This window comes from Numenius arquata, chromosome 4 (assembly GCF_964106895.1).
Source record: "Numenius arquata chromosome 4, bNumArq3.hap1.1, whole genome shotgun sequence".
Taxonomy (NCBI): Eukaryota; Metazoa; Chordata; class Aves; order Charadriiformes; family Scolopacidae; genus Numenius; species Numenius arquata.
Window position 1 is genome coordinate 11,734,641 of NC_133579.1, and position 16,128 is coordinate 11,750,768.

The 16,128-nt window shown below is 38.3% G+C and overlaps 1 protein-coding gene across 2 annotated transcripts in view; it reads left to right on the plus strand.

Annotated features, from left to right (window-relative positions):
- RB1CC1 (RB1 inducible coiled-coil 1) overlaps window positions 1-16,128 on the plus strand; it is a 60,984-nt gene that overhangs the window by 5,548 nt on the left and 39,308 nt on the right. For both annotated transcript variants that reach the window (XM_074146877.1, XM_074146876.1), the window contains exons 4-5: window positions 10,856-11,058; window positions 11,998-12,421. In XM_074146877.1, coding sequence (XP_074002978.1) covers window positions 10,856-11,058; window positions 11,998-12,421 — 627 coding nt within the window. The remainder of the gene's footprint in view (window positions 1-10,855; window positions 11,059-11,997; window positions 12,422-16,128) is intronic.

The window sequence follows — 16,128 nt, forward strand, 5'->3', positions numbered from 1 at the left end:
GCAAGAGCTCTTGATTATTTCTTATACCTCATGCCCTATGTCTGCTTTAGTAACAGGCAAACTCATTGCGTGTACGATTACCAATATTTCAGGGTGTGAAGACTTTTATTTCTGTCTTGTTTCTCCCTCATTTTACACTTGCTTGAAAACTGTTTAGTTTATTAAAGTTTTTCAGTACCTGTGACGTGAACTGTATGCTACTTGGCAGCTATGCTGTAGAACTGTATGAAAGGTGGTTTGTTTTACCTTTCCTTATTTTGAAACTTATTTGTACTGTGGAGAAAGGTGGACAGATATTTCTGATGAACTTTTTCTGATCCATATTTTGTATACGCTGGTATATGGCTTTTAACTTTTTTTTTACAGTAACAAGTAGTTCTAGATTCTCCTTTAACAAGTGTTTTTATTAATCGATGCCTTTATTTCTTCTCCATTTTTTGCCTGTCTAAAAGTGACCATTATTGATTGAAATTCTGCTTTTGCTTTCTGCATTTTTTTCCATAATTTTTATCCTTAGTTAATATTCAGGTATAAACAAAAGTCATCTTTTTAGTTCACAGTGGAGGCTCTGTTATTCTTTAGCCTTTTGTCTGTATATATATAGGTATATGTAAAAGTAGCCTTTTCTCTTTTTCTTTCCCCAATTGAAACTAATTTCATTAACTTATATGTAGCTTTTTTTAGATTTTAATACCTCCTAACCAAAAATCATTCCTGTGGGAAACTTATTACCTCCTGTTTGGTTTTCTGTGGTACTGTGATTATCATATCAAGGTACCCAATTTCTTCTTGCTTTCATGATTTTTATGTCTATACAGGAATTTTCTTAAATTCCTGTTGATTACGTGAGATCTCCTTATGTAGAATTCACAGTGTAAATATTCAGTAGCTTTAAAGAAGCTATGTCTGCTACCTTACTTGTTCCTTTACCAATTAAATTCTTGCTATAGGTTTTGTCATATGTGGCACAATGTTTTATAAACTTTTTTTTACCAGATCCTTTTTGGTCGGTGTTTGTTACATCTACTCTCTGGCTTTTAAATCTCAGTTAAAACAACTTTCTTTTTTTCATTTTATGTCTCAGTATCCTGTGTTCCCTTTGACTAAAAACTTACCTTTGAGATATCTGTGCTTAAAGGGTTACAGTTTACCTTTTTACAACTAGCCTGGTTGCCCACCTCTGGTCCTGTTCAGCAGTTTTGTCCTTGAGCTGCACTACGTGGACAATGAGGTGCACAGTGTGTTCACACAAAATTATGTACGCACCAGCTTAGGAGAAGACAAGCTGTTCTCTACACAGCAGATTGTGCAATAGATTATGTTGTGTGAATCTTGTCTAATCTTGTGGTCTTTTAACACTATTGCTTATATAATTTCTGGTAGCTTAGCCTTTAGGAAAGAATTATTAATTTATTTTTTGTTTTGCGATCTAACTGAAGTTCCCATGTTGTTACAGAAGAAGAATATTGGAAACTTGGACTTTTTGTTAGTGGATGTGTTTCCATTTCATGTGATACTGTTGCTGTCATCATCAAACTGTCAGTTCCAGTCAGTTTGAGAAATAAGGATGAGAAACTGTGGTAATTTCATTTAGTTGCCTAAAACCATAGGTGCAGTCATAGTATCTAGATTATTCTTGGTTTAGTTCCAAATGCTTCACAATACTAAAGCTAAGAGGTATAGTCATGTTTCCTGAAAGCTGTGTGTCTACTATTTAGAGAAATGCTCTTTCACTTGTCCTAGAAAGGTGGTTTGAGACCCTCTGGAAAAGAGTTACTTTAAAATTTTAATGTTCTGTAAGGTGTTGTAATGTTTGTAACAGTTGTGTAGCTAAATTAATGCTATTCATTCTTTTTGGCTAAATTACTGGTCTAATAGGCAGACACATTTCTAGCTCCTCCACAGAAGTCCAGACTTCTTTGTAACTCAGATTAGCAATCAATCTCATAATCTTTTAAAGTAATTGAGCTGGGTGGGGTTAAATAGAGGAAGTTTTAGTTTACTCTAAGGTATGCTAAAAGATACAGCATTTGTTTTGTTTGGCCTTTGTAACCAGAACTGTTAGATCAAGCTTTTAGAAAAATCACCAGGAGAAAAAGACTTGGGTGGTTTGGAATCAAGCTAGTTGAAATCATTGTTTACCTTGTACCATGGTTTGATTCACTGGCTGTGGTGGTTTGTCAGCTTCTCGGTATTTTTTCTGTCACTTGACTTCTCCAAGCCTACTTTTAATGTCAAGAGTGAAGAGCAAGTGAAAACAGTACTGGAGAAAAAGTCATTAAGCTATGATTTATAGAATAGCTTATTTTATATTATGCTAGTGAAATAAATGCTTTCTGAATGTGTAATAAGCCATGAACTGTGTGCACAATGTCCAAAGGATGCAGTCACCAAAAAAGATCAGTATTAAAGGAGAATGGAATAATCAGCTGTCTAATGAAAGGAGAGAAATTGCCATGAAATATGTCTCCCTTATAGTGAACTGTTTCAATTACAGCTTTTAAAAGCTGAAACCTTGAAGTGGTTAATCCAGTAGCTTTACTGATGTTTTAGTTGGAGGTGTCTGAATTAGAGATAATGGTCTTGGTTACTAATTTTGGTAGGCAAGATAACGGTTACCTTCTGTATAAGTGTTTATCTGCTGTTATAGTGTATGGACATGTGTAATTTCACTTTCAAGGATCTTTTTTGTTGGCCTGAGGTTGATTTTTTATTTTAGGATGACTGAAACCTAGAAGGAGTCCTTTTTACAGGATTTCAGACACATGGCAATAGAGGACTTTGACTTGTTTACTTTTACCACAGGGTTGTAGAGAATGGAAAGAACCCTGCATTTCCTGAGAACTTTTCTTTAGAGGTAAGTCCAAAGACCACTTAAGACAAACAGACCTTCCCTGGATTTTTTTCGTTCAGATGAGCAGAATTATGACAGTAAGATGCAAAGACCATGTCTTGAAATTGGTGGGAAATATTTTACAAGTTAATTTCTGTTTTGGATAAAACATACTTTGTTGCTTCTACTGTTTTTGGTTGAAACTTATGAAATGGAAGTAGTTATAATCGGAAGAATCACCTAAATTTAAGTTAAGATGATTGAAGGAAATAATTCAAGTAAACATTCTGTTAAAGCACCCAAACAAAGATAAAGATCTTTCTGGTGGGCCTGTGAGTTTCTTGACAAATTAGGAAGTGAAGATGCTGTTATTTTCTTTTCAGTGTAACAGCGAGTTGAGATGAGCTTGGGTTTGCCTAGTCTTGTACCGGTAGTGGTACTTCTTGATGTGTATGTTCTGGTGGTATGGTGAAGCTGTCTGTTCTAGGTAGGCTGGTATAGCAGAGTAAGATGGACATAGCTCTACAAGGCAACTGAAGTTAATTTTTGTGCTCTGTGAACTGTTGGGTGTCTGCCAATTACCCTTGAGGGGATCTGTGAAAAATCAATGACAAAAGCAAGCCTGTTGTTAGGCAGGCTTCGCTTTCTGTGCTGGTGCTGGCAACTTTACTGAGAAGTGTTAAAACATATGTTGGACTGCAGGCTTTTATTTATAACCCTGACATAATTCAGTTTTTAGACTTTATTTATTTAGCAGAGAGCTGCTTAAATCTTTTCTGCATACAGATGTACCAGCTATGTGAAATAGGTTGGTCTTGATCCTTCTAAAACAGCCTAAGGAGGTCTCCCCAGAAATGTTATCTATGGAAATGGTAGGAAGAACAAGCCAAATCCCTTGAAGATGTATTCCAGTAGTGATGGAATGATAAGAATGAAATACCTGTGTAGTTTTTAATTTTTTAACTACTTATAAGCTGCACAGATACTCCAAAGGAAGCAAAAAACTTCATCACTTTGTTTTCTTCCTGTAAACCCTCAGGTTTTGAAAGCAGTGTTGTAGGCTTGACTGAAACAGTATTTTCTTCCTGACCACTCCATGCAGCATTAAAAAAATAAAACATTGGTTTAACATTGTGTTCATGTTCCCTGCATTGCTATCTGCTTAGTACTGTGTAAGACTGAAACAGTTCTGATAGGTGGACAAATAGTTCCTCTGTATGATTTGAACTTTATTAGAACCATCTACTTGGACCGTCTGAATTCAGAGTAATATTCCTTACTCTTTGAACATCATGAGCTTATTTTATGATAAAGAATCATAGAATCATAGAATGGGTAGAGTTGGAAGGGACCTTAAAGATCATCGAGTTCCAACCCCCCCTGCCATGGGCAGGGACACCTCCACTAGACCAGGCTGCTCAAAGCCCCATCCAGCCTGGCCTTGAACACTTCCAGTGAGGGGGCATCCACAGCTTCCCTGGGCAACCTGTTCCAGTGCTTCACTGCCCTCACAGTAAAGAATTTCCTCCTAATATCTAATCTAAATCTCCCCTCTTCCAATTTAAAACCATTACCCCTTGTCCTGTCACTACATCTCCTCGCAAAGAGTCCCTCTCCGGGGAGGCTCCCTTCAGATATTGGAAGGCTGCTATGAGGTCTCCCCAGAGCCTTCTCTTCTCCAGGCTGAACAACCCCAGCTCTCTCAGCCTGTCTTCATAGGGGAGGTGCTCCATCCCTCTGATCATCTTTGTGGCCCTCCACTGGACCCGTTCCAACAGGTCCATGTCCTTCCTGTGTTGAGGACTCCAAAGCTGGACACAGTACTCCAGGTAGGGTCTCACAAGCGCAGAGTAGAGGGGTAGAATCACCTCCCGTTACCTGCTGGCCACACTTCTCTTGATGCAGCCCAGGATGCGGTTGGCTTTCTGGGCTGCCAGTGCGCACTGCTGGCTCATGTTGAGCTTCTCATCCACCAACACCCCCAAGTCCTTCTCCTCAGGGCTGCTCTCCAGCCATTCTCTGCCCAACCTGTATTTGTGCCTGGGATTGCCACGTCCCAGGTGCAGGACCCTGCACTTGTCCTGGTTGAACTTCATGCGATTTGCACAAGCCCATCTCTCAAGCCTGTCCAGGTCCCTCTGGATGGCATCCCTTCCCTCCAGCATGTCGACCGCACCACCGAGCTTGGTGTCGTCGGCAAACTTGCTGAGGGTGCACTCTATCCCATTGTCCATGTCTCCGACAAAGATGTTGAACAGCACTGGTCCCAGTACCGATCCCTGAGGAGCTCCACTCATCACTGGCCGCCAATTGGACATTGAACCATTGACCACAACCTTTTGAGTGCGGCCATTCAGCCAGTTCCTGATCCACTGAGTGGTCCATCTGTCGAACCCATGCCTTTCCGATTTTGAGACCAGGATGTCGTGCGGGACATTGTCAAACACTTTACATAAGTCCAGGTAGATGACGTCTGTTGCTCTGCCCTTGTCCACCAAGTCTGTGGCAGTATCATAAAAGGCCACCAAATTTGTCAGGCACGATTTGCCCTTGGTGAAGCCATGCTGGTTGTCTCCAACCTCCTTATTTTCCATGTGCCTTAGCAGAGATTCCAGGAGGATCTGCTCCACGATCTTGTCAGGCACAGAGGTGAGGCTGACTGGCGTATAGTTCCCTGGGTCTTCCTTTTTTCCTTTTTTGAATATTGGGGTTATGTTCCCCTTTTTCCAGTCAGCGGGAACTTTGCCAGATTGCCACGATTTCTCAAATATGATGGAAAGCGGCTTAGCAACTTTGTCCGCCAGCTCCCTCAGGACCCGTGGGTGGATTTCAACAGGTCCCATGGACTTGCGCACCTTCAGGTTCCTTAGTAGGTCTCGAACCTGATCTTCTCCTACTGTGGGCAGTTCTTCATTCTCAGAGCCCTTGTTTTTGCCTTCCGTGACTTGGGCAGTGTGGTTGGAGCCCTTGCCGGTGAAGACTGAGGCAAAAAAGTTGTTCAGTAGCTCAGCCTTATCCATATCCTGGGTGGCCAGGTCTCCTGTTTCCTTCCGGAGAGGGCCCACAACTTCCCTAGTCTTGCCTTTCTCCCTGACATATCTGTAGAAGTTTTTCTTATTGTTTTTGATGTCCCTGGCTAGATTTAGTTCTGCCTGGGCTTTCGCTTGCCTGATCTGGTTCCTGGCCACTCGGACAGTTTCTTTATATTCTGCCCATTCTACCCATCCCTGCTTCCACCCTCTATAGGCCTCAGAAGAACCAGCATCAAAAGCAGTAGTGGGTTCCTGCAGACTCTAATCGTGTTCAGGTTCATCCATGCAGACAGAATTCTGCTGTTCGTCCCTCACCACCCAGAGAGAATTTCTTCAGTACTTGGGATACACATGTAAAAATAACTTTTGAGAGGATGATAATATGGAATGCTGTTGTAATAACTTGCATATGTACCCTGAAACAGTCATGTCTCTGTTTAGATGTGTAATTTGATTTGTAGTGTATTAGCTTGCCCGTAACTTTGAAAACATGTTATTTGAAAGAAACTTGGCTTTGTTTTCAGGCTAATGAATTTTGAGCTCAATGAGCTTTAAATAGCTCAGAAAAAAAATCTTTTGTCTCTGAGGATTGTATTTATGGTTACTTTCACAAAGGGATTTTTGTTTTAATGTCCACATTTCCTGTGTGTACAACAAGGAGCTATAGCTCATCTGACAATGAATACCTGGTTGAATACTTAGATGGCATTGGGATATTTTTATGTAACAGTACACATCTCTGTTATATGACAAATCCTGACACTTATGAGAATGCCCTTCTGTTATGTGGTTTCTAAAAAAATAAAGAAATATTAATTTGCCACTCAGAAATGCTGATGTTTACTCTCACTTTTCTAGGAGTCAGACTGGTGGGACACAAGCTTTTGGTTTGGTTAAGTTTGGGTAAATTGCTACAGGTTAGACTCTTAGATACAAAGTGTCAGTGCTGGTCATTAGTAGTGAAACAAATTATTTCAAGTGTACTAATTCCCCTCCCTCCACCCAAAATTTGTAACTTCTAACTTCTGTTTTGTGTTTGAAGGTGTTTTGCTCACAAGAACCTTGTTAAAACTAAGATCTTAAATTGATAACACATCAATTTAAGCATCAAGAATGACATATAATAAAGCTTCATAGGACAACACTAACTTGTAACTTTTGACTTCCACTGGGAACACAATAAATAGATCTAGCTAAAAAAGCAAACACTGGCCACTAGTTCAGAATATGTCTCAGGCATATCAAGCCTAGCATATACATTTTCTTATTACACGTTTTGAGTTGTGCCATGGCAAGTGAGTTTGTCCAAAAGAAAATTGAACTGAACAAAAGCCTCTACCCAGGATTTTTAAAGAAACATTTTTCATAGAATCATAGAGTCATTCAGGTTGGAAAAGGCCCTTGGGATTATCAAGTCCAACCATGTACCCTACACTACAAAGTTCTCCCCGACACCATATCCCCCAACAGCACATCTAAATGGCTCTTAAACACATCCAGGGATGGTGACTCAACCACCTCCCTGGGCAGCCTGTTCCAGTGTCTGACCACTCTTTCTGTGAAGAATTCTTTCCTAATGTCCAGTCTAAACCTACCCTGTTGGAGCTTGAAGCTGTTCCCTCTTGTTCTATCACTAATTATCTGTGAGAAGAGACCAGCACCAACCTCTCTACAATGTCCTTTCAAGTAGTTGTAGAGTGATGAGGTCTCCCTTCAGCCTCCTCTTCCTCAAACTAAACAGTCCCAGCTCCCTCAGTCGCTCTTCATAAGATTTATGTTCCAGGCCCTTCACCAGCTTTGTTGCCCTCCTCTGCACTCGCTCCAGCACCTCGATATCTCTCTTGTATTGAGGTGCCCAAAACTGGACACTATACTCGATGTGTGGCCTCACCAGTGCTGAGTACAGGGGCACAATCACCTCCCTACTTCTGCTGGTCACGCTATTTCTAATACAAGCCAGGATGCCATTGGCTTTCTTGGCCACCTGGGCCACCTTGGCTTTGTTTGAAGGTGGGAGAAGTCCAGTCATTACTTTCCCCATTAAACTGTGATACTCACTTGAAGGAACTGTGTAAAAAGACTCTACAATCTGTTTTGATTTTGTATATGGCTTATATTGTTGTAGTCTTCAAACTAATGTATGGTTCTGCATATGCTCTCACTTTTTGGAATTGTTACCCATAGTTTGGAGGAAGGATGACTTTGGGAAGAGAATAGTGTTTGTGAGTTGAAAGTGAAATGCTTGTGTACATTCCTAGGACATCTGTTAGAACACAATGGGGACGTTCAGTTACCCTTTCAGCTTCGTACTTCTGGAGTATTTTGTAATTTACCTTAGGGTTAAACAGCCTGTTCTTTTGGCTCTTAATATGATAATTGAGGAAGCAGTAACTCCTTTTTTATATGCTGTGGAATTTGCCTTTGAGTAGTTTGTATACAAAGTGAATTTAAGAAAACAATAAAAAAAATGTTCAAGTTGTCAGTATTGCATTAGTCAGCTTATATGAATTTCTGTTGTATAGACGAGCTGGAGATGGTGCCGAAATCTGCAAGTCATTTTCTTGAGACTATCTGGATGCGGTCCCAGTTGCGTTACCAGTTGATTTCGATTTGAGAAGTGAGAGCTCACGCAGCAAATAAAATAACTGTTCTTTTCAAACAGGAAATCTTTATTCTCGTGTGCACAGAAAGTGACCAAAGTTTGGAAAACAAGAAAAAAAAAAATAGCATCTTTACTACAAAGTGATAGTAATAGCTTTTTATTTCCTTGGAGTTTGTATATAAGTATGTTTGTTTATATATTATTTTTTCATCTGCCTATAGCTTAGATACTAGTGATTTGAAGTACAGTGGAATTTTGTCATGCTGCTTGAGACAAGGCTTGGACTTTTAAAAAAAAGGGGGGGGGTGTTCATAACTTTCAGGTTTTGTCAATATTCTGAAATGTTTTGATAAAACGCGGTTTTGTGGTTTATTTCAGGAAAAGAAGTGTTGTTGAGCTCAACTGTTCTTGGTATATGTATATCACAGAATCTTTTAGGTTGGAAGGGACCTTCAAGATCATCTTGTCCAACCATCAACCTAACTGACAAGAATAAACACCCACAAAACAACAAAATGCAACACCATCACTAAACCATGTCTCCCAGCACCATGTCAACCTGTCTTTTGAACGCTTCCAGGGATGGTGCCTCAACCACCTCCCTGGGCAGCCCATTCCAATGTCTGATAACCCTTTCAGTGAAAAAATTTTTCCTAATATCCAGCCTGAACCTTCTAGTCCTGTCGCCCATGACTTGGGAGAAGAGACTGACCCCCGCCGCTCTACACCTTCCTTTCAGGTAGTTGTAGAGAGCAATAAGGTCTCCCCTCAGCCTCCTTTTCTCCAGGCTGAATAACCCTAGTTCCCTCAGCCTTTCCTCATAAGACTTGTGCTCCAGACCCCTCACCAGCCTTGTTGCTCTCCTCTGGACCTGCTCCAGCACCTTGATGTCTTTTTTGTGGTAGGGGGCCCAAAACTGGACACAGTACTCGAGGTGGGGCCTCACCAGTGCCGAGTACAGGGGGACGATCACCTCCCGAGTCCTACTCACCACACTGTTCCTGATACAGGCCAGGATGCTGTTGGCCTTCTTGGCCACCTGGGCACGCTGCTGGCTCATGTTAAGCTGGCTGTCCACCAACACCCCCAGGTCCTTTTCTGCCAGGCAGCTCTCCAGCCACTCTTCCCCAAGCCTGTAGCGCTGCAGGGGGTTGTTGTACAACATGTTGAACATGTATTCAGCAGCAAATACATTCTGAAATATACTGGTGTGCTGCGTTTTTAACACTGCTTTCTCACTTTATTTATATAACTTATTTCTCCATGCATGGTGTTCTCCCGTGTACTAGAGCAGAGTTGTGTTCAGCCCTAGTTTAACAGTATGCTCAACCTCCTGCAAAATGTAGTAAGATTTTCTTTATTGAAGGGTAGATATATATTAAAATCCAGCATATGAGTATGCTTAGGAGAATATTTTCCTGTTTCCTGTAGTCTGTTGTTGAGTAGTATTGAGCCAAAAGGTTTATTGTATGACTTTTGTTTTACTTTCTTGTTTTGGTGTTTGAGTAGTAGGCACTTTGAGGTGGACAGTCTGTTAAATTGGTAAACTTAAAATGGTAAATTTAAAATAGTTACTCTTCTACTAGGAGTTAAAACTTTGGAATTTAATGTACTGTATTAATAATTATTAATAATAATATAATAAGCATTGCTGTTAGTGCACTTTTAGTAAGATAAAGTACTTGCCATATGTAGGTCTCTCATCTTCTTATGGCAGTAAAATGCCTCTGTCATTTAGTTCTTTAACAGAAAAGCTTCCACGTGGGTTTGCATATACGAAGTTTCAGGGTGTGTTTCAGAGTTTTGTGGACACTCTGTGCTGCTGCTCATTGTGTTGCATCTAGTTTATTAATCCATGGAAGACTTCATTTAACTATGTACTCTGCTGTTTTAGTGATACATCTCTTCTTGCATCTGATGCACCTGTGCTTCTGCTGACTGATCCTGCACTTCATTGTCTTGTTCTGAGCTTCTGCTTGGCTCATCAATAATTCTCTCCTTAATGGACCTTGTTTGCCAGCTCCTTCAAATCAGATTTGTACAGGCATTATTGTGCATGTGTGCACTGAATATTTTAGACTAGCAGCATTTAATTAATTTTATAAGGTTTTTTAGAACCACAACTTTCACCTGCCTGTTTTGAAGATATTTCTCACAATTGTCTACATATTTTTCATCATTTAATTCAATTTTTTATTTATAAATAGACAAAATTTTGTTATTTTTGGTTGAAGTTTTAAGGTGTACAACTCTAGCTATCTAAATTTAACACTTTTTGTGTTAATATTTTCTAAATGGCTCACTTTACTGTGGTAACTATATAGAACATTAAAAACATTAATAACCTGAAGTTATTTGCCTTTTTTGTTTTGTTTTTTTTTTTTTCAGGAAATGTATGAGGTTGCCAAGAAACTTTGCTCCTTTTGTGAAGGTCTTGTACATGATGAACATCTTCAGCATCAAGGCTGGGCTGCCATAATGGCCAACTTGGAAGATTGTACATACTCTTACCAAAAGCTACTTTTCAAGTTTGAAAATGTATATTCAAGCTATTTGCAGTCCATAGATGATATCAAGTTGAAACTTACACAGTACGTTTGCCATTAAGCTTAAGCCTTGGTCTCCAAGTTACTGTTTTTAAGCTTATTTTTTAACTGTTCTATGTCTGGTGCTAGTTCTAATTAATCAAGCATGTATTCGTTTGTTTAATTATGTGTCATGGAGAATATTCTTTCTGTCCTGTGGTAGTCATTTTTTTAACTTATGGTTTTTCCTTGTATTCATCAGCACACAGAAACCTGTATTGAATTATGTGGAAGATGTGCTTGTTAATGAACAGCTGAAGTCCTTCCAAATGTGCACTAGAAATAGCTAGATAATGAATTCAGATATTAATATTTTAAAATGCATATTTGCACTTTTGAATTAATTGCTATTTAATTCACTTGAGCAGATATTAAGAATTATGATCTATGTTGAAAGTATGAAGTCATAACACAATCTATGGGTGCATATGTATACCTTCAAGAGTGTGTGTGTGTATGTGTGTACAGTAGTATCTGGTAAACTCTGGCTGCCACTTCAAGGAAAATCTTCGACGTTTTTGTGAACATTTTAGCATTGTGGTAATTGAATGAGTGCTTTGCCTAATAGAATGTATTAAAGAAATAAAGCATAAATGTGTTTTAACTTAAAAAAAAATTAAAATGTATAGCTTTTAGCAAAAAAATAGTTTATCAAACTGCCTTTTTTTTTTCATTGCATTATAAGCATAAATGTACTTGGATGTTTGGAAGAGTTCTTATTCAGCAGAGGAAGAGCGCAAAAATTGTAACTTCTTTAGCTGTCTTCCCATGATGTTGATACTGAACACAGTATTTTGAAAGGGTAGTTACCAAATTCATTTTGAAATCTGCTTCAATTCTGAAATAAATAGTACTTTATATTGCAGGTGGTTTGTATCTAGGTTTTTATGTCATGTTGGCTTCTAGATACTGATGTTTTTTCCTTTCCACCCTTTCTAAAAAAAGCTTGGGTTCTGCTGTTTCTATCATGGCCAAGATACCACTGCTGGAGTGCCTAACAAGACATAGTTACAGAGAGTGTTTAGGAAGACTGGATTCTTCAACTGAGCATGGAGGGGCAGAAAGTGAAGAAACTGAGGATGGGAAATTGATTTCTTCTGATATATCTAAAGTGAACAGTAAATCAATGCTAGCCTCATTTTGCAAGTCAGTTGAACATTCAGCTTTGGAAGGCACAGATCCTGAAAATGTAAAAGGTGATAAGGAATCTGGTCAAATGGCTACTGTCCAGGACAATGAAACATCGGTAGAATTGAAAGACGATGATCAACCTTCCTTCAATGTGTCTTTGTTAGACTGGATAAATGTTCAAGATAGACCTAATGATGTTGAATCGCTGGTCAGAAAATGTTTTGATTCTATGAGCAGGGTAAGTTACTGATTATTTGTTTTATTTTAATTTTTAAATTGCTGGTGCTGTCTATTTTCCAGAGGATGGTACTTTTGAAGTCACTCAACTTTTTCTAATTCGTTATTTCTCAGATAACTTTCTGAATGGAGACCAAAGCAGAAGCTGGGGTGTGGTGGGGTGTGTGGGAAGTAATTTAAAAGTTCTTGAGTGTTAAGTATTTGATCTTTAGAAAAATGTATAATTTCACAATGAATGCTTGTTATCTGGCTTGTTTCTCAAATAGCCAATCTGTTTGGAAAGCCAATAGCTTCTTGTAGTGTATAAGCAAAGTGACTTTACTTCTATTCCTTCTTTGCCCTTTTCGTAGAAATTATTCTAGTAATGAAAGTAAAGATTTTCCTGGACCAAAGTTAACGTTTTTTGTGTTGAAAATACTGAAGTCTTTGTTAAAATATAGGACAAATTAGTGTGGTTAATTGTGATAGATTTACATACTCTCTCTCTATATATATGTATGCATTCTTTATTAGGTAGTACAGATGCACTCAGAAGAACCTAGCACGGCTATTTCTATTTCTGCTGGTGGCAGAATAAAATATTGCTCACTTTCTTTACCTTCCAAAAGATTATTTTAACCAGAGAGCATTATAACATTTTAAAAACCTGTTCCCTAGAGTTTTCCTTCTTTCTTCGCTTTCACCGTAGCTTATTGTACTTACATTGTCTGGCCTTGTTTGCTGCATATGTACAATTTTATACTGTTACAACTCGATATATGTTGAGCAAATAAAGCAGTTTCTGTTGTCTTTGACACATTATTTCCTCTTTAGGTAGGACTAGAAGACTATCTCAATTATGTCTAAACCCCATCTGTTGTAGGGATCATTATGATGCAGTCAGTTCTGCACATTGATTTTTTTTTTTTTTTTTTTTTTTAATTCTGTTTTAAAAGTAGTTGGAGAATTTGACTTGCTCTTAAGGGCTGCTTAAGATTTTGAGCTGTCTTAAATTTTAGTAGTACAGAAAAGGCTAAAAGGAAGATTGGACGTTACAAGCTTTTTTCTTTAGCAAAACAAATAGTCACTTTTTTGCGTGACTTAAGAATTGCTGAGTCTGGGACAGTGCTCTCTGTACTGTTTGTTCAGTAAGGCTACAGGGGGCTTTCCACGAGCCTAAAACAAGAATAACAAAACCCAGTAGTTCTGTTGTGAGCAAATGAATTCACTTTGTACAAAACATGAAAAGGGCACAAATGTAATGTCTCTTAAAAATCAGTATTTTAAGAGGCAGACATTAAACAGTTGCTTCCAAATAAATTGTGATGGTATTAAAGATACAAAAATGAGAAAAATAACCACTTCAATTATATACTTACTGTGCCTTTGTTGATCAGGTTGTAGTCATGTCTGACATACATGTTTTAGAGAGGCTGTCTTGCAATTACCTGCTTTTCTGTCCTTACCTTGTCTAAGAGTAGTCAGAAATCCTTTGGTTCAACTATTGTAATTGTTTTATAACTTAAGCTGGTTTGTGTAGCTATGGAAAAAATGTGATTGCTTCTGCAAAAAAAAAGAAGTTTCTTTTTGTTTTCTTGGCAGAAGCAGAATTGGCAGGTAGGGAAAATGCTTTAGTCGGACTATTCTGGCCACTACCAGAACAACTGTAATTGATCAATGTTGTTCTGTTTTGGTTCACAAAAAATCCAAAGCTTTGAAGTAATGTGGTAGCTCCTGTTTTTCCTTAGGAAAACATTAATTTACCCTGTTTTGATAGGAGCACAAACAAAGGATTTGATTGAATCTTTGCCTACCATTGATTTAGAATTAGTTTCAAAACAGAATTGGCCTGTAGCTGAAAAGGAAAAGAAAATACTAAAGAAATACCTTGCAACATGATTGTTCTTTTAATATTTACTTGAGCTGAACCTTTAACATAGCAAGCTAGAATAAAATGGCACTAATTTTTTTTATGGCTTTTCCCCACATTCCCCCCATTCCCCACATGCTCTTTCCTTCTTGGAAATATGAGCCATACAGATGGTTTGTGATTGCATTTCTTATTTGAAACTGTGAATTCAGGTAGGATTTTCATGGAAGCGTAAAGTATCTGAGTATGAGCTTGATACCTCTGATACTGATAGTCTTGGCAGAACTGGTGTATCGCACAGAGTGCTGCTAGGTATCTGGTTCTCCTAATCTCTAGGTGTTTCTAGAAAATGACACTTATTTGCAGAAACCTGGGCTGCAGCAAAAGCAATGACTAAGTAGGAGCTACCTGCACATTTCTGTTAAGTGCTGTCATAGCCACTTAAAAGTCTCTTCCTTTTCTAGCCTTTTAAGATGAGGATAGCAATATTATCTACCAGTGAAAGTAGAGCTGAGTGCTACGGATGCAATTAGGTCAAAGATGGGATAACAAGAATTGATTGAGGAAATAAATTACAGAATGGAAAGAGAGAAATAGTTGGTTGGGGTTTTTTTTGTAAGAAGAGATAAGAAAAGAATTAGTTTATGAAGGTAAAATGAAAAAAAAACCACCCCACTATGTTGTTCTTTTGTATTTTGTGTATCAAGAAACTGTTCAGGATGCTGTGGTGGAGTAACTCAGGGTGCCACAGTGGAGCAGTGCTGAACAGGATGGCAGTGAAGGTGATCCTATAAAGACAGTCTGGTTTAATCCGAGAGACTATTTTTGGTTCTTGAAGATGGGCAGCTCATTTGAGAAAGATCAAGATTCATAAGACCATAACATACTGAAAATTGACCTTTGTGATTTTCAGAAAACTTTAATGTATTTTGTCACACTATTAATAACATTATTTATTCTGAAAAGTTTTGGGCTAATTACCAGTTTTTAGTACTTCCCTTTACAGCCTTGTTTGTTCGTTTTTGTTTGTGTTTGTTTAGCATTTTGTTTGAAGAGAATGAAAGACACATTCTTTGTAGTTGTTCCTTAATTTGTAATGCTCTTCCTCTTCAGGTTCCTCTATACCTGGAAAGGGTGTTTCCAGAATGAAAAAGTGCTGTGCATGAAAGCTTTTGTACAGTTAAATAATAGATTGAGGGGAAAATAGTACTTTTATTTATGCTAATACTGATTTATGTAAGTGGCTTCTTTTCTGAGAGTTAATTTGTGTGCTTCGTGATGAGGGGCATTAACCCTGCATGTTGATGAAAGAAGCTTATGTTGTGACAGCTAGTGTGACCCCCACAGGATAGGATCCTTTCCCCTGGGTTCTCATATAATAGATGGCATACTAGAACCATTGGGATAAATTTATTCATATTCTGCTAACACCAAATGACTCTTAGAGTTATTTTCCTAATGAATTTATTCCAGGTTTAGACTAAACTCTGTCCTGTATAAGCTACTGCAATTACCTGTGTTGTTTTTAGAACCAAGGAAACAGACTAATATATTTTGCTGCTCTTATAGTGAAACTTGCAAGAGTCACCCTTAATATCTGTGGACATTGGTAGCCTCTTAAGATTTCAAACACTTTTTTTTCTGGATAATGGCCTGTGAAGGAATGTGATGAAATAATTTTAAAACTGTATTTTTATTAGGAAAAACATTAACAAAAAGTATTACAAATGTATTATTTTTCCATAGCTTGTTTTCCAGTAACTTAGAACTGATTTGCTTGTCTAAGAAATCAATTAAAACATTCATTTAGTGGGAGAAGGCTAATGGGTCTTGCAGCTTTTTCCCACTACCCTCCCTAC